Raw genomic sequence first — 25,710 nt, forward strand, 5'->3', positions numbered from 1 at the left:
TTAGCAAGCTCCTGTTGAAAACAGAGAGGAGGAACAAGTGTCAGATTAAGTCTTAAAATTCTTTCTCTGCATCAGAGCTTAAGCTAAACAATCCTCAACACAAGTCCTTGTTTTACATACCGGACTGCAGCACAGGCTGGAACTGTCCGGCCATGCAGATTTCCTCCTGCTTCTGGCGGACCACTCTCTGGATGGCAGGGGGGAGGCCACGGGGGTTGCGGGAGAAGACTAGAGCATAGCCATCCTCGCAGGTTCCGTCATCCTTCAGGGTGCGGCAGGCATAGGTGATGGCGTAGTTGTCATAGTCTGTATCAATGACCCAGTAGTTGTCACCTAGAAGTCAGGAATGAGAAATTAGTCCCAGCTCCACGAAGGAAAGACAGAGTGACAAAGAGAACATGATGAGCAGGCTTACCGCCACTGGACAGGTAACTGGCCAGGCCCTGGTAGTCCATAAACATTTTACCAGGGTTGCCAGGGTCAGGGACTGTGTACTGAGCAGCCATGTCAGCACAGACAACCCAGAACCTGAATACAGTGGAGAGGAAATATGCAGCAAATGCAAGCGTATTCATGACCTCACATTGAAGCTGCTACCAAGTATGTTGCAAATACCCACCCAAAGAGAGTGACTCTGCCTCTGGAGGAGGCCACCATGGAGCCATCATCGCCAACCGTGTACTCAGCAGAGATGTTGTCCTGCAGGAACAAACCCTCAGGATCTTTCTTCTGCAGAGCGTACCACTTCCCTGCGTACTGTTATAGGGAAGAAAGGGCAAAGATGAGCTTTATTTTGATTGGCATGTCTATAGTATGGATATACACACTGAAATGTGTGAATATCACAGTAAGTAGCACATAGTTCATAAGTTCATATGTGTGATTGTATGCCGATGATGTTCTGGTTTATACATGAGCCACATTGATCATTTTGTTCCTGTTTTGGTTATTTTTTTAACTACTTATTATACACCAGTGTTACTATAAATACAGTCAAGCTAATTCAGATTACAGAAAGTTCAAAAATACACAGAAAAAGTCTTAGAATATATTTCAATTTTTGATCTCGTAATGAAAGGGTTAAGAAGTATCCTTAAAAGACACATTTGCGTACTCACTCTTTTGGGGTCAAAGTCCTGTTTGACTGTGAAGCTGTCCACCACACAGGAGGCCAGGCTGTGCTCCACACAGGCCAGAAGCATCATCACCAGAGCAAAGATTTGAAAATTCATCCTAACGCAAAACCCAAATTAACACTGTATTATGATTTGTTTATATAAAGGTGTAAAGTCAGCATTCCTAAATCATTTTGACACTAAAATCCTCATAAATGGTTTAAGAACAAGAAAGGGTTGTTCTTTGAGCTCCATATTTATTTGTAAAAATTTGAGCAAGTCCCTTAAAAGAAGCATCTCCTTACCTGAAGTAGGGAATGAAGAAGCCACAAGACGTTTTCAGTGCAGAGTTGTTGCAGTGAACTGTGGTGAGAAGACGCTGTGTGAGCCTTTTATACCCGACGCACAGACAGGCTCGCTGCTTATTTTCAGATTTTAAATCTACGGCTTATCCAGTTAACAAAATCCGCCGGCGTAAGCTGATGAACCCCCAGATTCAGCAGGCTTTATGTAATTCAGTGCAGGGCTACATAATGGAATACAAGATAACAGATTCCCGACAGGATAAGGCTGGCTGAGCCGCAGGTCACGTATGCACAGCAAAGGTGTTTACATGAGCAGGCAAATGTATTTTTAGCCCTGAGGATACATGAAAATGTATAAAGTGTACAGATTTACCCAACCTGAGAAAGATGCAGGGTTCAAGAGAGATTCTGTCTTTCTACTGCATCTGTGTTTCCTTTAAATGTGTTCAAAATATTCCCAAAACCCTGAACAGGGACAGTTTTTCCAAGAGCATTAATGCTTTCTGTTATCATTATTAATATTAATTTAACACGATAAAACAAATCACTGCACTAATTAACTTAGTGTTTTGTTCTGCCAAGTCTATTTGTAGATTAAGCATTACTGCTCCGTCTCTTTAGCCTTTTTGCCTGTTCTGTTTTATTCAGGATGTTTTAACCTAAAATTATGTATTTTGTGAGTTCTTAAACTTTAACAACCAGTGGAAAGAAATCAAAAATCTGTTTTCCACCTTCAACAAACAGTACAAATGTACAACTGGTAAAACTGCAAAAAAAGAAAAAAATTATATATATGTACTGGATGTTGGGTCATGTTAGGTCAGCACAGGCTCAGGTGTTCCCAGCTGCTGCCACTTACTTGGTTAAGTAATCTGTCTCTTCTTCAGCGTCGCCCTGCAATGTGTCACACAGGAAACAGCTGAGCTGCATTATAGAAAGTTTACACCACTTATGCATCCTGCATGTGCAGAGGTCTAAAAATGCACAAGCTTCTGTTTTACAGGTATCAAGGTGAAGTTATATTCCAAAAGCGCTCACTTTACGATATTATATATCGTCTACATGGTTTATTTAGAAGAAAAAAGGATAAAGAAAAGCTCTTCTTTTGATTTTACAAATTTTGGAGTCAAATGTCGAGCAACTGGTTTTGTTTTGTTTTTTCAGTTTTTGTGTCCCAGAATCCAAACGTAACCAGATCACTGTAATCCCTCTAACAGCTCTTGGGAGATATTTTTGTAAGGAAGCCAATTTAAGACGAGTAGTGTGTCGGTAAATCCGGCTGCATTTTTCTGGCAGCCCTGTCATTGTTGTCGTTCTAACAATAACCTGTCCTGAAGATATTACATAAGACCTTTGTGCCCAACGTCCTCACCTTTTTAAATGCAGTCAAATCTTCGACACTGATGTGACCAGTCACGTGTCAGCAGTGTTAACTCTGCATCTCTAATCTGAAAACAAACGACAGGTTTAAATGATCCTGTTACAGACGCGCACTTGCTTAACTGGAAGGGAGCTCAGGTTGATCAGATCTGGACCAGAGCCATGTCAGGTTGATGACTGGTTCAAGTTGTATAACAAGCAGCTGAGTGTAGAAATATATGCATCCGTCTTATTTAATCATAGGCTGCAGTAACTATTTTGATACTCAACTAGCCATTCACTTTTCTCCCAATTAAAATTTCATTTTACAAAACTATCTTTTTGTGCATTAGTGAAAATAATTAATGACATAACTCTGGACTTTGGAAACAATAGAAATTATTTTTAGGCGATGCAATTAAACCAAAAGTAAGAGGTTGTTAAAATTGTTTTAACACCCAACCAATGTGGGTCACACTAAAAGTGAAAATGAATTTCCACATGAACTGTAATCTTAATTAAATGGGAAGTTTAGACAATAAGTATGAACTTTTCCACAGGTTCAGAAATACAGCAGGACTGAGCAGAGTGACAGACATGTGAATCTCAAATAAAGAGCATATGACTCAAACTTTGGAGTCATATTTATGCATTTAACCCCTGGAGGGTCCTAGAAAAATGCATACACTATTGGTCTTAGAGCCACAAATCGACCACGCCCAAAAAAGCACTATAAAAAATTTATATATTAATATTTTTTTCCACTTTAAATTAGCCAATCTTTTAGACCTACTTCTCCTTGAAATATTCATGTCAAGTTTTAATTACATTTCGCGGATTTTAACCCTTTATATCCCGGTTTCGTCACATGAGCGCACTGCTTTTTTTGCCCCAAAAAACAAAAAACTTGAATATTTTCCAAAAAAAACATTTGAGGTAATATTCAATTGTTATTATAATTAGGCCTTTGGATGGACTAAAGATTGGCACCAAGAGTCATTTCGATCGCCTTTTATTTTTTTTCCAGGAGCGCATTTCATAAAATGCACACTATCGACCACGCCCAAAAAGTGCAATAAAAATATTAAATATTAATTTTTTTTTTCACTTTAAATTGGTCAGTCTTTTAAAACTACTTCTCCCTGAAATATTCATATAAAGTTTTAATTATATTTTCGTTGTTTTAACCCTTTAAATGACAAAAAAACGAAAAAAAAAACTAAAAAACTAAATATTTTCCCAAAAAAACATTTGAAGTAATATTTGATTGTTATTATAATTAGGCCTTTAGATGGACTAAAGATTGGCACAAACAGTCATTTCGATCGCCTTTTATTTTTTTTTTCAGGACCAGAAAATGGTCTCCAGGCGGCAAATGCTCCTCCTCTAGCCCGGAATCGGTGCATGCTCCCGGGTTGACTCGCGACGATGACCGGGGCATGTTGCGTCGGACCCCTTTTTCCAACACACACATCCGGTACCACGTCACAACAAATACGTCATTTCCTGTTGATTTAAAAAAAAAAATCCAACCTCAAACGGTCCTGGGGCCGAAAATTGTCCCGCCCGATCAGCGGGCGAAACCGCTGCAGCACGCCGGAAAAGAGGCGTCATTTCCCGCAGGTCTCTTTAAGCAGCCCGCTGTTTTCCAGCCCCGGGTCAAATGTGGAGCAAGGGCGCCACCCGGTGGACAAATAAAAAAATTACAACTCCAAGGCCAGTACTGCAAGCGGAAGCGGAAGCATTACCGATCGAGATCGATTTGACCGTATTTTTTTTGCCGTGAAAAATAGCGTTTATAATGGGTTTCAATGGGGCACAAATCGACCCTAGGATCAATAGCGTAAGTTTATCGCTAGCTTAGCCCCTGAAGCTAATTTCCGGAAGTCATACTGAAATTTTAACAGTAAATGTGACCAAACTTTTTTTTGCAGACTTTCGCTATATTCCATTCAACACTGTGCAAATGGCAGGTAATCAAAATTTGAAAATAGCCGAAAAATAGCCACAAATCGACCCAAGACCCTCCAGGGGTTAAATAAGTAAATCTAAATTAAAGATCAGCCACAAAATAAGTAAATTTTTACCTTTAAATCTATAAAATTATAATAAAGTGTTCCAGGCTGTCTTATTTAAAACTGACATCAAGGGCCTGGTGGCATGTCACCGTGCCAACATCTAAAAGGCTCTTTCAGGCTTTCAAAGAAAAGATTGTGAATGCCTGGCAAAAGGATTTAAGAGGATAAGTCATTCCACTGTAACAAAAACTACAGATCACCTCAGCCATGTTGCCAGTTAGTTCTCAGGCAGACGTGTGACCACCTGTTAAATTATTTTAAAGAAATGTGGGTCACACGCACACAGAGTTATACTTCTTATGTCTTTATTGAAAAGCTTAAAGTGAAGGCTGGAGAAAGTGGACATAATACCTCAAAAGCTCCTTGGATTGAACAGGATTTGTATAAATTGGGTATTGACAACCTGTGCTCTTGGAGTGAGGTTGGAGGGAACAGTGCTTTCATCATCAACTTACACAGAGCAGCATTACGGAGGTGCACGAAAGTGGAGGAAAAAAATAAATCAATGCACTCCGTGTTTCATCAGCATTTCTGAAGAAGAAATGAGAGGTTTACTAAACTAACCAGCACCCCTTCATAAATGGTTCCCAGACAACTGTGCAAATTTTAAGTCGATGTTGTAAATGGAAACCAGTGATCCAAAAAGTTGTTGGCAGTAAAACAAAAAAAAAGGTAACTGTAAATAATGATATATTTCTACATTTAATATGAAAAAGTGTTAATGCAGAAGCAATCGGGAATTAAGTTGACTGAAGGAGAACAAAGACCACAGTGTATATATGGCATTAAGAGTTCAAAAGCTTTACTTAATAATCCATGACTAACATTAAATCACAATATCTGGAAAACCAAAGGGCTGCTGTATTATCAAAGGTAACGGTGAACATGTCCACAAAATAGGAGTGTTTTTGAGTGGCAGTGACCCCATTTTGCCATAGCTACTCCAGAAAGAGTGGAAGAGGTTGGAAATTGCACATGGACGTGGACATCCTGGAACAGCACTCCAACGCTTTACTTCAGAATGCTGTCTTCATTTGCTGTGAGGACGAGAGCAAAATATGAGATTTGACAATGCAGTCGTGATTGAGACGTCCACATGTGAGCTGTACAGTATGTCTGCGTGAACAAGGTACCTTCTGCTAGCTGCTTGGCGATGCGCTCCTGCTCTTCACGGACCTTCTTCTCCTCCTCCTCAATCCTCCTCTCTTCTGCTGCAATAGGCTTCAGGTGATCTGAGCAAATCAGAACATTTATTAAGCTGAGGTGGAAGAAAAAGACACGCAGTTTCCTGATTTATGAGATACAACTATTGTCTTACACAGCACGTAGTATATAAGAAGCTCTGCCCAATGAATGGAAGTGTTTGACCTCATTACACTACACAGCTGCAGTAAAGGACAGTTCTAGTAACAACTTACCATATCTCCTTTTGCCATATATGATCCCAGCAATCAAAGCTGAGTACCTGGCTGTCTGCAATAGAAAATGTGTACATGTTAGTGTCAAAAACTCCACAATGAGCCGGCTCAGCCGCAAAAGAAAAAACACGATACAATTGTAAATGATAAATGATTTATGTCTGACAGTGAGAGCCATCCATCAGCCTCTGATGACCATTTGGTACCTAAAAAGCGAGCTACTTCAAAAACCCTCCAACAAAACACAGGAGGAAAAATGTTCCCAGTAAAAGTGGAAACAACAAAAGGTGTTTCACCACTTGAGGCAAAAAACACACCACCGAGTAAAACCTTGCCATAAAGAGGGAGATACTAGCAGCTGGTGTTGTGTGACCCAAATGTAAAATGACTCCACTGAGCATCGCTGGGGAACTCGCTGACTGCACCTCCATATGACAGGAAGGGCAAACGTGGATGGAAGTGACTGACGTGATCACATGGTGGAAAAACAAGGCTGTAAGCAGCTGGTTAAAAAGCTTGATCCAAGACAGAAAATATTTTTCAGTTTTATTATATGACAGCATGGTGCAGCTCCTGAAGGGTTAAGTTTACACTTTAGTTCAACAATAACCAAAGTGTTAAGCAATTATACTTAACAGTTATAATGCACCTTGTTTTAATAGATTCACATTTCAATTATGGCAAATTTATTGAAATATTCTGATATTGTGTATTATACCGTCACACAGCTTTTTGTTTTGTAGATTTATAGTGTATATATTATTTATGAATGCAATATTCATTATTGTCTTACACAGTGTCAGTCTGTAGTATATATATATATACACATTTTTGCATTCTCATAGAATAATGCCCTTAGTAGGCGCCTGCAGCATTTTTAGTTTAACTTTGTTGTTTGCTCAATGTTTATTAAAGACTGTACTATTTGTATTCTTTATCCTGCTGCTGTAACACAAACTTCCCTTGTGGGATTAAAGTATTTATCATTTTGAGGCTGTATTTTCTAACACCAGCCGCTACACCTGATGAGCTTTCATTAGTACAAAACCCACATTTGACTGAGGATTTAAAGGGCATTAACGACAGGGCACAAAGAGTAACTGTTCCAGTAAAAAAATATCTAGTCTACAGTAACCTTATCCACCTGTCATTCACAGTATGACCAGTAGGGGGCAACAGCTTCGCTCCAAAACAAGAGTTTTCTGACAGCTGACAACTGAAGTAGAAGGCGAACAGCAGCTAAACTTGTTTGATGCAGAGACAAATACAAAAACAACACATTTTTAGAATTAGTCATTTCCGGTGACTCCACTTTACCAGCCAGTTAGCGCTGCGGCGTTTAAATGAAGGCAGCTTGTATTAACTATCAGTCAAATCAAGCGTGATGTTCCGTAACAGTCACTGTTCTCCCGCACACATGTACGGTCAGTGCAAGCTGAGCTGTACGGCACAATCAAACAACAGTACAACTCAGGCTGCAGCTGCTCATTCATAGTTTTAGTGACACAGCTGACAGCTAGCATGCCCCTGCTAAACGTTAGCAGGTTAGCGTGTTCTCGGTAGCTAACTAGCAGCCTAAAAGACGGCGGTTTGTGCCGTCTGACTATAAAACACTAGTTTTATAACAAAATGTGTGTCAATGCAAACCTTAATCAGAGGTGACACTGCAACCGGAGGAACCATAGTTTCACGGCAGGCTTACGATTAACAGCAGAGGTCACTTTAGCACCAACAGGAGGAAGAGCAGAGGTGTCTTCTTCTTTAGGTCTTTCTGCCGCTGGTGAACTGCTGCCACCTTCTGGAACAAGTGGTCCTCTTCAGCCTTGAGGCCTGGAGTTCCCCACGCCTGATCTAGGCTGCAGCTCAGGCTGTCCAAGAGCTCAGTGATCCCCTTGTCCAGATCTGGATGGAGATCCCCCAGGACACCATCCGTCATCGCATTAGGAACATGCCCCGACATTTTCATGTATTCACTATTTTTGAGCTACTGCAATGAAAATTCAGCAAAATGGACTAGCCCGTCTACTTGTTCCAAACACATCAACCTGTCCATAACTGTACAGATATGAGCATGATGTCTTTTTCTCATTTAGACCGAATGTGTTTAAGTTTTTTGAAGAGTGTAGTTGATAAAAACTATAAAAAGAGTTTGGGTTTGTTTTTGTTGTTGTTGTTGTTGTTGTTGTTGTTCGCTTTGTTTTTCCCCTTTTCTTGATGCCAAAACTGTAAAAAGGAAGCAATGTCAGTCTATGGGACAATTTGTGATTGTTATTTGTGCTTCACAATAAAAATATTTGAAGAGAAAAACTATAAAAAGCAATCAACTCTGTACTGAATACAATAAAACAAAAATAAAGTTGATGCGAAATGTCTTTAGCATTGCAAATGCTGTTTTGTGCTGTGATATGTACTAAACTACTCAACTTCCTCAACCATGCCTCCATGTAACAGTGCTGCGCCACCCTGTGGACTGTTTTTCTAATTAAATGCAAACATCTGATCTTCTTTTATCTGTCTATATTCAGTCATAGAGTTTGTCTACATCTGAAAATAATGTAGAAACTGTTCTTCAGACTTGAAGCACAGACATAACACTGGGTTCATTCCCTTACTGATGCTGCCATCCAGCAATAATAATAATAATGATAATAATAATAATAATAATAATAATAATAATAATAATAATAATACTTCATAATCCACGTTTTCCACAGAAATAAGGTCTATGAGCTAAATGGAAAATCAAAACCCAAGCCCATTATTAAATATGTCAATAATACTTAGCGTTAGCTTGATTTATTCATTTTAAACCAGTTTTATTTTCGGTTTGGGATCATGGTCCTGTTTGAACACCCAACTCTGTCTAAGTTTCAACCTTCTAGCTGTTTTGAGGTGAAGAATTTGAAGGTATTCTTCCTTCTTAGTTATTCCATCAACTTTGTGCAATGTAACAACCACTGGCAGCAAAACAGCACCATAACATGATGCTACCACCACCATGCTTGACAGCTGGTACAGTATTAGTTTTGACAGCCACACCTTTACTCCTCCAAACATACCTCTTATCATTGTTGCCGAATCACTTGATATTTGTTCATTCTTATCATAAAACATTTGTTAGAAGGCTCGATTTGCCTCGATGTTGATTTTAAAGCAGGGGCTTCTTTCTCGGTCAGCACCCTCTCTGTCCATGGTAATATAAAACTGACTTCACTGTGGACAGTAATGCTGGTGTTCCAGCAGTTTGAGTCTGGCTGGTTCTTGAGTTGTTCCTGAAAATCCTAACCAATTTCCCCTCATCTGATATTGATAGTTCAGGTGTTTTTTCAAGAATTTAGCAAAGTGATGTCACATTTGAACAGCATGTACCTACATATAGAAAGAGGCCTTCCCAACCTGTGTAAATCTACAATTTCCGTTCTTAGATTAGACACCGAGTTCCTTAAAATCTCCCATTGTTCTGAGTGTTGGTAATTCCAAGGAAAAGCTACAAGTTGTGGTCAGTCATGATCACTAAGAAGTTAAAATGCTTTGTCAGGTTAAAAGACAGTGTGGAGCCTTCAGCACCAATTATTAAAGATTTAAGAGAACATGTGTATATATTTGAGTCTGCATGTATATTTTGACCCTGTGTGTATTAGGAAAAATCCAGAAGTCATTAAAGATGTTTGCTGTCCAATCATTAGAACCTGGAAAAAGAACAGTTCAAATAAATTGTTAAGGGCCCAAAATTACCATGATGTTCATGTTGAGTACATATGAACTTCTGACTACAGCTGTATATGTAACTGCTGGGTCTCCGAGGTAATCCGACCAGCTCTTTTAATGTATTCCTAGATCCAGGTTAAAGACAACAGGAGACTGGGATTTTGAGGTTGTGGCTCCCAAGTTGTGAAACTCGCTTCCAGTAATTGGACCTTCTTCTTTTTTTTTAACAAAAAAACCCCCTTTAAGACCCACATGTGTGAGATTTGCTTTAATTGGTTTTATCCATTTGTAGTTTTAACTGTTGTATCCTATTTTGTACTGCAAAGCCCTGTGATGTTTGTTCTTGAAAAGTGCAGTTTAAATGAACTTGTTTACAATCAGTCACTGAGGAGACTCTCTCTGTGAGGAAAACAGCATTTATTGAAAACAGTGTTTGAGACAGCATATGTCTCAAAGCCAATAAATCATACCGCGTACATTGGCGGAATGATTTACTTGCTTTGCATGCAGATTTGCAAAATGACCGAATACTGCAAACACATGAAAAGCAGCGCTGCACTACAAAGTTCACCAAGTAAACAGATCACCTGTGTGAACACTGATTTAAAGCACTTCAGATGCAAAGGAAAGGAAACTTTGTTCAGCTGCCTCTTAAAAGCGTCTCTTCCTAAATTTCACTGAGCTACACTGTAGATGTGTATAAGGACCTATGCCCTGCCTATGCCCGAGAGAAAAGGATTAAAGGATTTTCATTCATTCTATAGGTATCCAGGTGAACTCTGACCTCTTTATCCAAACATTTAGATGTTGATGAGATTACAGATTTTCACTCTGGGAAATTAAGAGTACTGCTTTTAAAACATTTCACTTAAAAATTATGCATTTTAATTTGACTTTAAGTTTTAAAAAAAACAACCTCTTCACAGCATGGATAAAACAATCATTTGTAAACATATTTTTACACACTAGATGCTTTTACGGAGAGAATTATTCCCATTTTTGCACCAAGGGTAAATACTGTAGATGTGCACAATTTAATAAATGTTGGCCACAAACGTTTCTCTTTGTCTCTCTTTTGATATAGTGCATAGTTGACAAAATATCTTGTAGATTTGAAGAATGTTTACATTTGTGGTATTCTTGAAACAAATATTTCTAAATTATGCTTTTAATGCTTGAATATTCCTTAATAAAAATATAATTTCCTGTAAGAAAATTTAAAGGGACCAGTTTTCCCCTTCTTCTCGGCACATTGTGTGCCAGATTTTCACTCTGAACTCAGTTTAATAGCTAACTAGTCTGGAGGGTGTAGACAGCCATATGCTTCCCTCACAAAAGCTGCCAACTAGCTGGAGCGCCCCACTCCAGTAAGCTGAGTGGTTTCTTTCTTTTCTTTTCTTTTGTCCCTGTTCTAGTTTCACAGTGAAGCATATTAGTTTGTTCTATAAAGAAGAAACAATCAGTGTGCATGACATTGGTGGTTTCCAAAGCAGTGTTCCAGGGTTTTCACCGTCCTCTTGCCAAATTTCACCTTCCCTCGGTTCTTCAGGGAGGCGGTGTACTGGTTGGACTTGAGTTTGGAGTAGTAGTCTGAGAACTTGTTGAAGAGGATAGATATGGGCAGGCCATTGAGGATGATTCCAAAAGCAATGCAGATGAAGGCAAAAATACGGCCTAGCATGGTCTCTGGATAGACGTCTCCGTAGCCCACAGTGGAGATGCTGACCTGCAGCGAAGACAGGAAAACGGTCAGTGCTGATGGAAAAAACATCCCAGAAATAAACAGTAGGCACGTTTAGCCAGGGCCCAGCTAAACTGACCTAAAGCTTTCTCTGCTTTTGGCTGCCTATTGTAATCTAAACCATCATGTTGTATTAAATACGCCTTCAAACGAATGACTGAGGCCACCAGGAAAGTGTTTACTGAGGTTATAGATGAAGTGAGCAGCATGCTCATATTCACACTCACTTCTAAACAGGAGATGCCCCCTGTTGGCCATAAGATAGAATGTACATTACAGCCAACTTTTCTATACAGCTTATGGACAGTGTTAAGAGAACTTTCTTTTGTAACTCTCTTAACCGTCCTAACAACAAGCCTGGCCTCCTCTTTAGAGTACAGCGTCCATGAACAAGAGTTTGTAAATGCTTCTGTATATCTCAGTGCTGCAAATTGTAGGTATGCTAAAAATAATTATGTTAAAAAAATGCAAACGTTCATCTATCTATTTTCCACCACTTCTCAAATTCCAGGTTGCTTCCAGGCTAGAGCCTATCCCATCTGCCATGGGGCAAAGGAGGGGGTGCACCCTGGACAGGTCCCCAGCCCATCGCAGCGTTAACACACCATGCCACTACTTATTACATCTGATTATTAGATATTAATAATAATCACTGCTACACGACTACTTACGGTGAGATGACACATGACAATTTGTTTGTACATCAGGACATGCACTGGCTAGCAAACCACCTTTGTAGTAGTTATAAATCTTGCCCTAGAGTGGTTCAGTTTTGCTGAATTTCACTGCTTTCCCCTCCTGCTGACAGACTCACAGTCAGGCTGTATTGTGTAAATACATTCAGACATTTAGTTAGAAAGCACCCACGCTGCCCCTTGATCCATGAGCACTTTTGTCAGACACCAGTTCAGTTTTCATAAGGTATCCTGCCACCAGACTGCAGGTAAACTGTCTTAGAAGTAGGTGGTTCGATGACTGTATGGGAGTCGGTAGCCTTGAGCAGCATTCAGAGTTCTATAAACATGACTATCATTCAGAGGATTATTGTTTCTTTCCTTTGGATTAGATGTAAGATTCTACCACCTGGTTTAGGGGAGGGAGGGAAAGGATCTGTTAATGGGTTTATTCATGGTGGCAGGCAGACTCTGTGAATCAAGATGTTAACCTCTTAAACTCCAGCACAGACACTACTGGAGTTATGACTGTTCCACCCTCTAAAACTTGACAAGGTGCCCCACAAAATATTCAATACACAATTCCTAGGAAGCGCAGGGAGACATGTCCTTAATCAGAGCTGACCTCATTTGTTTTGTAAGGTGGTATTGCCCAGTGTAATCTAATAATGTTGCACTGAGACACGAGTTACTCAAGGACAGGACGCATTAATACTTACTTTATGATAAAGTTTATATTTGCTACCCTTTCTGTTATTACTTCATACTGTAGTCATTCTTCATTATACCCCTCAATACAAACATGCACTTACAGCTGCCCACCACCATGCATGAGGAATGCTGGTGAAGTTTGTGTGTGGCATGTCGTGCTCCACGGTATAAACCATAGCAGAAAAGCTGAAAATGCCCATGGCGATGAAGAGGAAGAGGCAGCCCACTTGCTGGTAGCACTGTCGCAGGGTGAAGCCAAACGCCCGCAGACCCGTGGAGTGACGCGCCAGCTTCAAGATCCGAAAGATCCGCATCAGTCTCATGATCCTCAACACTTGCCCCAGCTTTCCCACCTGCCCCACCGCCTGCATGTCAGCCTCATGCTTCACGTAATTATCCTGGCTGTCAAAGATCTCCAGAATGCACTGCAGATACTGAGGCAGGATTGCGATTAGGTCCACGGTGTTGAGCACGCTCCTGCTGAAGGAACTGAGGTCGGGTGTGGATATGAGACGCAGCAGGTATTCCATGGTGAAGAAGGTGATGCACATGGACTCCACGCACTCCCAGTATGTCTTGCCGCTGAGGTGACCTGAAGCAGTTCTGTACTGCATCTCCTGTACCGTGTTGAGGGTCATGGCCACCAGGGAGAACAGGACAAACAAACTGGAGGCCACAGCCATCAGCTTGGCCTGCACAGATGAAAAAGGCTTCTCCATCAAATTCCAGATGGCTCGCCGCATCTGGCCCATGAACATGTCGTGGAACAGCTCCTCGTTCTCCTCTATCTCTATCTCTGCCTCCAGCTCCCTCTGGATTTTCAGCTGGTCGTTGAGCTCGTCCTGCCTCTCCTCGAAGGCGATGCGGCAGCAGCGGTGGGTGGTCTTGATCCTCACGCCCCAGTAGTTGATCTCCTCCAGAAAGTTGCGGGGACACAGCTCGTCCTTGATCCAGAGCACTCCCGTCCTGTAGAAGTTGAAGATGCTGTGAAAGACATCTGGGTCCCTGTCAAAGAAGTACTCGTTGCTGGTCACTATGTAGTCATCACACAGGTCCAGCTTCATGTTGTGGTCTGTGTACGTGGCCAGTCTCCCTATCCTGGTCTTGGGGTACTTCGCTGCCATCTTGTAGGCTATCTTGTAGGGCTTCCCTCCTACATTAATATTGATCACATAGTTCTTCTTGGAGGGGGAAATGTGCTTGGTGAAGCCGTATGGAGTACTGTCATCCTCTTCGTCCTCATACTCTGCATAAATGTCGTAGATGTCCCTGCTGAGCTCCTGCAGAGAGTTCCACGTTTTCACGCAGCTTTCCTTTGCTAGTGGGTAAACGATCTCAGAAGGTCTTCGATTAAGATCAGAATCTGTGACTTTGTAGTTGGGGAAGAGACTCTGTCTCCTGTTCGGTATGCTGTCCACCTTCCTGGTGCTCCCCATCTTCCTGTGCTCCACCCTCAAAAACTACACAACACACAGAGCAGCCAGACTGACCAGCATTACTGGAGTCTAATACCCCCTTTACCTAAGAGTGGAGGACACAAGCAGGATGCCTCATGGCCCTGTTAATGTTGCTGACTGAGAGGATCCGCATGCTTAGAGGACATATAAATACCATTATCCTCTACTGAGCTGCCTGGTGACATGATGTTGGCTGTGTAGAATATCTGAACAGATGACCAATAAGAATACATCTCGTTTTATATAAAATGTGTTTTGAAATCCCTTACTCAAGAAGTTATACCTGAAGGCTATGTGTGGGAAATACTACTGTATACCTTTGTTACTTGCATGCTGTCTGAATAAAACTACACTACTTTAATACAGGAAAAACTGTAGATTTCTAGTAGAAGTGTTGTTAAAAGTTCACTTCAAATTATTTGTGAGATGTTTTTGTATTGGTTTCCTATAGCAAAGGGAAACAAAGGAAGGCTAGTGCATACATAAAAGAGGATAAAGGTTTTAAGCATTAGCCTACTTCCTGACTGGGAGGGGGTGGGGGCGTTCCTCAGAAGTGAAGTGAATCAAGGTTGCATGCCCTTAACATTAAAACATGTGGTTTTAATGTTAAAGCAGCAGACAAGCATCAGCAGCAACGCTGTGACACATTCACATAAGCAAATAGCAGGCTGAAAATTTCTACTCAGAAGAAACAAGTGTCTCCAACATGACTTTGATTGCCATTGAATCCTCTTATTGGATATCAGATTATTGTCCTGCTGACCAATGACGGCATTCTGCAAGACTATTGGCTTATTACAAGAGCCATAAAGTATGTCAACCCTTTATTTACCTTCCTGCTGCCAGCCACCACATGAGGGTTAAATCAATTAAGGACTGAAGTCATTAAATAAGTGACACTTAAATACCACTTTCAGACTTAAGATAGCCTTATTAGTATAATGTGTCATTAGAACAAGGGGTAAACTGGGATGACGATGCAAACTGTAGGGTCACATCAAGTGGAAGAGAAAGGAAAAGAACATTTTCCATATGATACATTTTCAGAACAATGTTTTTTGTTGTTTGTTAAGCCACTTCACATCTGTGAATCATTTAAGAATCAGAATCAGAATCAGAATTGGTTTTATTGCCAAATGTTGAGCAGGTTTACAACATTAGGAAATTGCTGCGGTGCTTCAGTGCAAACATACTGTCATAAATTACGCTTAAATAGACATGAAAATAAAAATAAGAATAAGAATTAAAAGTGCTAAGTAGATAGGTATATACACGAGGGGCTTAAGAGTTGGGAGTTCACCTTGTAATCAGAAGGTTGCCGGTTCGAGCCCCGGCTCGGACAGTCTCGGTCGTTGTGTCCTTGGGCAAGACACTTCACCCGTTGCCTACTGGTGGTGGTCAGAGGGCCCGGTGGCGCCAGTGTCCGGCAGCCTCGCCTCTGTCAGTGCGCCCCAGGGTGGCTGTAGCTACAATGTAGCTTGCCATCACCAGTGTGTGAATGTATGTGTGAATGGGTGGATGACTGGATATGTAAAGCGCTTTGGGGTCCTTAGGGACTAGTAAAGCGCTATATAAATACAGGCCATTTACCATTTACACGAGTGCAGGTGGTGATCAGTGCCAAACATGGAATGATGCAGTGAACACAGCGTAGGGTCATGTGTTAGTGGTGGGAACAGTCATACGGTTATTGTTCATGAGTCCAACAGCAGAGGGGAAGAAACTGTTCTTATGGCGAGAGGTTCTGGTGCGAATGGACCGGAGCCTCCTGCCTGAGGGGAGCAGGTCAAACAGACTGTGTCCAGGGTGAGAAGGGTCAGCTGAGATCCGAGCTGCACGCCCCAGTGTCCTGGAGGTGTACAGGTCCTGCAGAGATGGGAGTCTGCAGCCAATCACCTTCTCAGCAGAGCGCACAACACGCTGCAGTCTCTGTTTGTCCCTGATAGTGGCTCCAGCGTACCACACGGTGATGGAGGAGGTGAGGATGGACTCGATGATTGCAGTGTAGAATTGCATCATCGTCCGTGTTGGCAGGTTGAATTTCTTCAGCTGCCTCAGGAAGTACATCCTCTGCTGGGCTTTCTTAATGACGGAGGTGATGGTGGGCTCCCACTTCAGGTCCTGGGTGATGGTGGTACCCAGGAAGCGGAATGAGTCCACAGAGGTGATGGGGGTGTCAGTCAGGATGATGGGGGGAGTGGGGCTGTGTGCTTAAGTATATGAAAGGCACCCAATTCGAGGGATAAACCAATAATGTGTCTACACATACGAGACAACTCAACAGAAAACTCATTTTAAATTGTTGCAATAGCACATAATTTGTTGAGCATTGATTAACATTATCTGAAAGTCATGTCCTTGGTGCAAATTGTTGTCAGTATGTACAGTGCAGTTCAGCAGAGAGGTACAACGGTGAGTGTCAACAGGAATCTGTAAAACACAGCTCTGCCGTGATTTGAGGCTGAGATCATTGTGATAGGATCATCTTGAGAAAGAAGAGAACAAAAGACAACCAACATCCAAGGAAAAACATTTCTAATATCCTTTAAGAAGCCTGGAGAACTAGCCCTAAAGAGTACTTAAAGAAACTATAAGAAAGCTTTCACAGGAGAGTTCAGGCTGTGTTGAAGAATAAAGGTGGCCATGCCAATTATTGACTTTCAAGCTTGCTAGAATTCCACAAACTGTTTTTGTCTTATCTGCTGTATTTTGATGTGTGTTTGCATGTTTCAATAAATCCCTGCACCTCTTTCTCATTTTCCCAGCAAAACATAAAGAAATGAGAGGCAGCTCTTGCCTTTTAAGGAGGAAATAATGTGGTTAATTTTTACTATGACCTTTACTCTGACATGGTGACAAACATTACCTACCTACAGACCGAGTCACTCCCGGACCATCAGCACCGGCTCCCCTCAGGGCTGTGTTCTTTCTCCTCTGCTCTTCTCCCTGTATACTAACTGCTGCACCTCCACCCACCAGTCTGTCAAGCTAATCAAGTTTGCAGATGACACCACCGTTATTGGACTCATCTCGGACGGGGATGAGTCTGCCTACAGGAGGGAGGTTGAACGTCTGGTGTCCTGGTGCAGCCACAACAACCTGGTGCTGAATGCCCAGAAGACAGTGGAGATTATTGTGGACTTCAGGAAGCACACAGCTCCACTCCCCCCCCATCATCCTGACTGACACCCCCATCACCCCCAGTTAACTTCAATAATTACTTCCTCCAAACCATCAACGTGTCTTTTAGACCCCATTCCTACAAAACTGCTCAAAGAAGTCCTGCCATTAATTAATTCTTCAATCTTAAATATGATCAACCTATCTCTAATAATCGGCTATGTACCACAGGCCTTCAAGCTAGCTGTAGTTAAACCTTTACTCAAAAAGCCATCTCTAGACCCAGCAGTCTTAGCTAATTATAGGCCAATCTCCAACCTTCCTTTCATATCAAACATCCTTGAAAGAGTAGTTGTCAAACAGCTAACAGATCATCTGCAGAGGAATGGTTTATTTGAAGAGTTTCAGTCAGGTTTCAGAGCTCATCACAGCACAGAAACAGCTTTAGTGAAGGTTACAAATGATCTTCTTATGGCCTCTGACAGTGGACTCATCTCTGTGCTTGTCCTGCTAGACCTCAGTGCAGCGTTCGATACTGTCAACCATAATATCCTATTAGAGCGATTAGAACATGCTGTAGGTATTACAGGTACTGTGCTGCAGTGGTTTGTATCATATCTATCTAATAGACTCCAGTTTGTGCATGTAAATGGAGAGTCCTCTTCACACACTGAGGTTAATTATGGAGTTCCACAGGGTTCAGTGCTAGGACCAATTCTGTTTACATTATACATGCTTCCCTTAGGCAGCATCATTAGAAGACATAGCATACATTTACACTGCTATGCTGATGACACCCAGCTCTATCTGTCCATGGAGCCAGATAACACACACCAATGAGTTAAACTGCAGGAATGTCTTAAAGACATAAAGACCTGGATGGCCGCTAACTTTCTGCTTCTTAATTCAGATAAAACTGAGGTTATTGTACTCGGCCCTGAAAATCTTAGAAATATGGTATCTGAAGGAAACGGTTTCCAAGGCCTAATCCGTGGATCGACTTCCTTCGAGGCGTGGACGTCTATCAGCAGAGAATGTACCTTCACCTATCAGCAGAGAATGTCCCTTAGTCTGTAACACAGTCAAATATATTCTCAAGCAATATTCAAGCATGCCATTCAGCGTGTTAGTACGAGCTCGGGAGCAGCTTGGGAGAACAAGAAAACAGAGACTGCTTCAGATTGTCTTCCCAAATTGACTCAACTTTATTCACAAGTACAACAGTTTATATAGAGGGTAAAATTCATGAGACAGCAGATTATCAGTTTAAACCAGTACAGACCAAGATAAGGGAGCGTCTTCCTGCCCTTGGGTGAAGAAGCATCCTTTGTGTAGTTTATTAGTTCAGCTACAATTGTGATTATCTCAGCGACATATTTTCAAGGCACAAAACAAAGAGTTCTTTCATTAGTGAAATCTGAAACAAACCATTTGGCCTTCAACAGGCGTCTAAAAGATTAAGAAACTAATGTAGCTGAGGGAGTGATCTCTGTGGTATTTCAACCTTGTACCAGCCTGTGATTCTCACACATCAATTCTTGGGTCAAAGAGAAAAATAACTAAAACAAAGGGGCCTTATTGAATGACAGAGTTTTCCTGCATAATGTCACTATAAAACAATATCCAGTAAATGCTACCATGGTACTAAAATACCTAACAGTATCTAACCAGATTCTTACTCTGGATGGCATTACCTTGGCCTCCAGTAACGCTGTGAGGAACCTTGGAGTCATTTTTGACCCGGACATGTCCTTCAACGCACATATTAAACAAATATGTAAGACTGCGTTCTTCCATTTGCGCAACATCTCTAAAATTAGAAATATCCTGTCTCAGAGTGACGCTGAAAAACTAGTTCATGCATTTATTACTTCCAGGCTGGACTACTGTAATTCATTATTATCAGGAAGTCCAAAAAACGCACTGAAAAGCCTTCAGCTAATCCAAAATGCTGCAGCAAGAGTCCTGACAGGGACTAGAAAGAGAGAGCAGATTTCTCCTGTTTTGGCTTCCCTTTATTGGCTTCCTGTTAAATGGTAAATGGCCTGTATTTATATAGCGCTTTACTAGTCCCTAAGGACCCCAAAGCGCTTTACATATCCAGTCATCCACCCACTGGTGATGGCAGCTACATTGTAGCCACAGCCACCCTGGGGCGCACTGACAGAGGCGAGGCTGCCGGACACTGGCGCCACCGGGCCCTCTGACCACCACCAGTAGGCAACGGGTGAAGTGTCTTGCCCAAGGACACAACGACCAAGACTGTCCAAGCCGGGGCTCGAACCGGCAACCTTCTGATTACAAGGTGAACTCCCAACTCTTGAGCCACGATCGCCCAGAATTGAATTCAAAATCCTGCTCCTCACATACAAGGTCTTAAATAATCAGGCCCCATCTTATCTTAATGACCTTGTAGTACCATATCACCCTATTAGAGCACTTCGCTCTCGCTCTGCAGGCCTACTTGTTGTTCCTAGAGTATTTAAAAGTAGAATGGGAGGCAGAGCCTTCAGTTTTCAGGCCCCTCTTCTGTGGAACCAGCTTCCAGTTTGGATTCAGGAGACAGACACTATCTCTACTTTTAAGATTAGGCTTAAAACTTTCCTTTTTGCTAAAGCATATAGTTAGGGCTGGACCAGGTGACCCTGAATCCTCCCTTAGTTATGCTGCAATAGACGTAGGCTGCCGGGGGATTCCCATGATGCATTGAGTTTTTCCTTTCCAGTCACCTTTCTCACTCACTATGTGTTAACAGACCTCTCTGCATTGAATCATATCTGTTATTAATCTCTGTCTCTCTTCCACAGCATGTCTTTTATCCTGTCTTCCTTCTCTCACCCCAACCGGTCGCAGCAGATGGCCGCCCCTCCCTGAGCCTGGTTCTGCCGGAGGTTTCTTCCTGTTAAAAGGGACAGCTGGGGGCCGGCGGAGCTCACGGGCGCGTCACTGCAACTCCCCCTGACTTCTGCTCCGCGGCTGCTGAGCGAGCTCTCATCTGGGACTCTCCTCAGCTCTTACTGGAACAGTGGCGCGGCTGCCCCTCTGTTGGTCTTCCATGGTCTCTTGTGTTCTGGGGGCCTCTGGATGTCTGGAGTTTTGATCTCCTCCATACCCGCTTCACACCCTGGAGGACGGGGCTGTGGCCCCCCCACACTCCCTAGCAGATCATTACATGGAGAAACCCTTGGAATGCAAGCATGCTGATCCACACAGGTATGCACACATGGGTATTCACAGACGCGGACTAAAGCTTTCTTGGCTGCTGCCTCAAAGCACACTGTGCGCTGTCTATCTTGCGTGCTGCACAATATCGTTTATTATTTAGTAAATATTGATATCTATGACTAGCTAGTTTATTGTGATGGTGCTTTGTTTTCTCTATTACTATGTTGCTCTTTGTTGTTTGCTGTCTCCTCTGTTTGTTTTTTTTTGTTTGTTTTTTTTTTTTCTCCATACAGGTGACCCAGGAGTTCTTTTTTTTTTTCTCTCTCTCCCCCCCCTTCTCACCGTCTCTTCTCCCCTTTGGTTTTCTTTCTTTCTCTCCCCCTCTTTCTCTCATTCATTCCCCCTGTCCTATTTATTAAAAAAAAAAAAAAAAAAAAAAAAAAAAAATGACAAAGGATGAACTGAAGCTCTGCCATCACGTAATGTCGCATACTGCTGTTTCTGATGTCATTTAAAAAAAAAAAAAAAAAAAAAAAAAAAAAAAAGAGCAGCTGGTCCTAGCACACTTCAAATCCTGTCTCCCCCCCACCCTGGACCCCCACCAATTCGCATACCGCCAGAACAGGAGCACAGAGGATGCAGTCTCCATCGCACTGCACTCTGTCCTCTCACACCTGGACAACAACAACACCTACGCCAGAATGCTGTTTATAGACTTCAGTTCAGCATTCAATACAATTCACCCCTCGCAACTCATCAGGAAACTGACAGACCTGGGCATCAGTTCCCTCATCTGCAAATGGTTACTGGACTTCCTGACCAACCGCCCCCAACATGTCCGATTGGATAACCACTGTTCATCTACAATCACGATGAACACCGGTGTACCACAAGGCTGTGTGATCTGTGTGATGAGCCCTTTCCTCTACTCCCTCTTCACCCACGACTGCAGACCTGCTGATGGTTCCAACACCATCATTAAGTTTGCAGATGACACCACGGTGATTGGCCTCATCAGTGACAACGATGAGGCCGCCTACAGGGAGGAGGTGGATCGTCTGGCTGAGTGGTGCGACAGAAACAACCTGCTGCTTAACACCGAGAAGACCAAGGAGCTCATCGTGGACTACAGGAAGAATGCTGACCCACATCCACCCATCCACATTAAGGGGACGGCTGTGGAGCGTGTGAGCAACTTCAAGTTCCTGGGAGTCCACATCTCCGAGGATCTCACCTGGACGACCAACTGCTCCAAGCTGGTCAAGAAGGCTCACCAGCGCCTCTTCTTCTTGAGGACTCTGAGGAAGAACCACCTGTCCTCAGACATCCTGGTGAACTTCTATCGTTGCACCATCGAGAGCATCCTGACCAACTGTATAACAGTCTGGTACGGGAACTGCTCTACCTCGGACCGGAAGGCGTTGCAGAGGGTTGTGAAAACTGCCCAGCGCATCGCCGGAGCACCACTTCCTGCCATAAAAGACATCTACAGGAAGCGGTGTCTGAAAAGGGCTGGGAAAATCATCAAAGACCCCAGTCACCCATCACATGAACTCTTCACCCTCCTGCCCTCTGGGAGGCGCTACAGGAGCCTCCGGACTAAGACCACCAGGTACTGGAACAGCTTCTTCCCCACAGCCGTCAGACTCCTGAACTCTGCCTCCTGACATCTGACCCACGTTAAACTCATGGACTGAACATACACACACCCACAATGGACAACCGTACCCTCAAACACACAATAATAACATGGACTGAACCACCACTCACAACCACTAGCACTTTATATAGCCTCTGTAGGAATTATATCTTACTTATCTTAACTGGACTACTGTATAGCTCTGTGTAAATAATCATTCTGTACATTTGATAATTTTTAATCCTACAACTTGTTTACAACTTGCATAGTTCCCATTTCTGTATAACAGTATATCTCAGATTTCTGTAAAGTTATTTATTTCATATTCTGTATAGTTTTTCATATTTATATCCTGTTCATAGCCTGTACATACTTATAGTTATAGAATATTCACAACATACTTCATACCGTGTACATTATAACATGCCATAATAGACCCATTTCTGTAATATACAGAAATGGGTCTATCACATATCATTATTATTATCACAAATCATTAGAAAAAAAAAAAAAAAAAGGGAGTTTTTCCTTCCCACTGTTGCCAAAGTGCTTGCTCATAGGGGGTCATATGATTGTTGGGTTTTTCTCTGTATCTATGAAGCGCCTTGAGGCAACTTATGTTGTGATTTGGCGCTATATAAATAAAATTGAATTGAATTGAATCACCTCTGTGGACTCATTCCGCTTCCTGGGTACCACCATCACCCAGGACCTGAAGTGGGAGCCCACTTTCACCTCCGTCATTAAGAAAGCCCAGCAGAGGATGTACTTCCTGAGGCAGCTGAAGAAATTCAACCTGCCAACACGGACGATGATGCAATTCTACACTGCAATCATCGAGTCCATCCTCACCTCCTCCATCACCGTGTGGTACGCTGGAGCCACTATCAGGGACAAACAGAGACTGCAGCGTGTTGTGCGCTCTGCTGAGAAGGTGATTGGCTGCAGACTCCCATCTCTGCAGGACCTGTACACCACCAGGACACTGGGGCGTGCAGCTCGGATCTCAGCTGACCCTTCTCACCCTGGACACAGTCTGTTTGACCTGCTCCCCTCAGGCAGGAGGCTCCGGTCCATTCGCACCAGAACCTCTCGCCATAAGAACAGTTTCTTCCCCTCTGCTGTTGGACACATGAACAATAACCGTATGACTGTTCCCACCACTAACACATGACCCTACGCTGTGTTCACTGCATCATTCCATGTTTGGCACTGATCACCACCTGCACTCATGTATATATCATGTATATATCTATCTATCTACTTAGCACTTTTAATTCTTATTCTCATTTTTATTTTCATGTCTATTTAAGCGTAATTTATGACAGTATGTTTGCACTGAAGCACCGCAGCAATTTCCTAATGTTGTAAACCCGCTCAACATTTGGCAATAAAACCCTTTCTGATTCTGATTCTGATTCTGATATATATATATATCTTTCAGTGATTTTATCACAAAACCATTTATGCAACTGTCTGCTGAATAAATCCAAATGTCTTTCCTGTAAATATCACGTGTGGCCGTAGTGAGTCCTCTTTTACAGTATTGCTGAAATTTCTAACTTACAATGTGGTGATTAAAAATGATTGTCATAGAATTTAATATTTCAGAATAAATGTGAGAAAGATCCAAAAGGATTTAAATGGAAAGAATTTAAATTAAAGTTGTCCAACATAGTGACAAACATAGCTAGCAAACATAATCGGTCATACTTCTTTGTACTTTTCATTTACAGCTGAATCTCCCTATTGATCCAGTTCATGATACAAGATGCTAAAACAAAACAACTTTTTACTTGCAAATCTGGGGATTAATATGACCCCCCACACCCCAAAGCCTATGCTTTGTTGTCAATCACAAATGTCCACAAGATCATATTTAGTCCCTTTAAAGCTGTTTAGCAGAGCAAGAATGCAGGTTTTAATCTGCCCTGTAGCTTTTTTAAAGCCTCCGGTCATATACATTCCTTGTTATTTAAATTCAAACACAGATTGTTCAGCCACAGTAAATGCTGGCGTTTGACCTTTGAAGGTGTTATTACATAATTTCAAAGTGAACAACTTTGCAATCTGCAAACTCCACAGCAGATTATACTTTATGGTATACCTTTTTCGCAGTGTCAGTTTTGGTGTCAATATTTTTTTTAGGTACAGTGAGGTACAACAACCTAATCTTATTTTCTCACTTGCATGTGTGAATTGTACACATGTTCATATTCCAGTTTGTTAAAAAGAGTTAGATTTTGTTGCTGCCTCAAATAAAAAAGAAAACAAAACGGAACAACAACAAAACCCCATCAAAATATTTATTTATCTGTTTTACATTGTGTAGTATGGGGGAAGGGGGCAGAGTGCTCTGCTAAATGTTGCTTTTTACTAAGAATTTTTATTTTTTACATTTAGATGACTGGCTTCTCCCGCTTCTGCTGTGCACAGGTTATTTTACCTCTAGTATTCATGAAGTAGCTTTGGAGATATTTCAGATATTTTTATTTTCTGGTTTGAAGCCTTGAAAGAATTATTGCAATGATTCCCAACAATACATCATTTTCAGAGACAATTTAACACATCACAATAGGAAACAGAATAATCAAATTAATGGCGCTTCGACTTTGAGATCTGATTGCTTGTGTGTGACAGAATCAAGTCATCAGTAATGTTATTAGTAACACCACTTTTCTGTGTTCGTCAGTAAAAAATACTGAGTAGATACCGATTAGGAATAGATTAGATTATCAGTGATACTCAAATGCAATCACAGGAAAATAATGGTTAACTTGTGCATTCCTCAGGCATCCTCTCACTCTCCAAGACTGAGGTAAAAAGTCCACTGCCCTCACTCCTGGGCATCTCACTATCTCCACAGATATGTCGTGTGGACCAACTGCTTTGTCTTGACATGTGTGAAACTTCCTGATTCACTCATTTTTCTCCATCTGTCCTCTGATGAATTTTCTTCATTCATCAGCTCCTCAAAATACTACTTCCATCTTCTTGAGACAGCTTGTCAGAGCTAATTCTACTTATTAATTACACGTGTGCTTTCGCTGCTGAGACACACAAGTGAATTACACTGCTCTTATATTGCCAGGGTTGTTGACTGATTATTGGAGGGCTGTCCTGACATGTAGGTTGAACACCATTTATGTGCTTAAGTTTCAGCTTGTTCTGTATCAGGCTGGCAACTCATCATTTATGGTATTCCCTTTTCCCCTATGGC

General features: G+C 41.9%; 2 protein-coding genes across 2 annotated transcripts; both read right to left on the reverse strand.

Moving 5' to 3' along the window:
- On the reverse strand, positions 1 to 1,232 carry LOC146620700 (purpurin-like). Its single transcript, XM_085367698.1, has 5 exons — positions 1,119 to 1,232; positions 620 to 756; positions 416 to 528; positions 121 to 333; positions 1 to 11 (listed from the first exon to the last, which is right to left on the reverse strand). Exons 1-5 carry the CDS (start codon positions 1,230 to 1,232, stop codon positions 1 to 3), a joined length of 588 nt encoding a protein of 195 aa, XP_085223824.1.
- A 10,210-nt stretch (positions 1,233 to 11,442) lies between these two features.
- LOC146620701 (potassium voltage-gated channel subfamily V member 2-like) lies at positions 11,443 to 14,545 on the reverse strand. Its single transcript, XM_085367798.1, has 2 exons — positions 13,211 to 14,545; positions 11,443 to 11,709 (listed from the first exon to the last, which is right to left on the reverse strand). Exons 1-2 carry the CDS (start codon positions 14,543 to 14,545, stop codon positions 11,443 to 11,445), a joined length of 1,602 nt encoding a protein of 533 aa, XP_085223924.1.
- Positions 14,546 to 25,710: the final 11,165 nt, after the last annotated feature.

Source organism: Diplotaxodon limnothrissa, linkage group LG12 (assembly GCF_057381915.1).
Source record: "Diplotaxodon limnothrissa isolate DT_005_m linkage group LG12, D_limnothrissa_male_GT1.1, whole genome shotgun sequence".
Classification (NCBI taxonomy): domain Eukaryota; kingdom Metazoa; phylum Chordata; class Actinopteri; order Cichliformes; family Cichlidae; genus Diplotaxodon; species Diplotaxodon limnothrissa.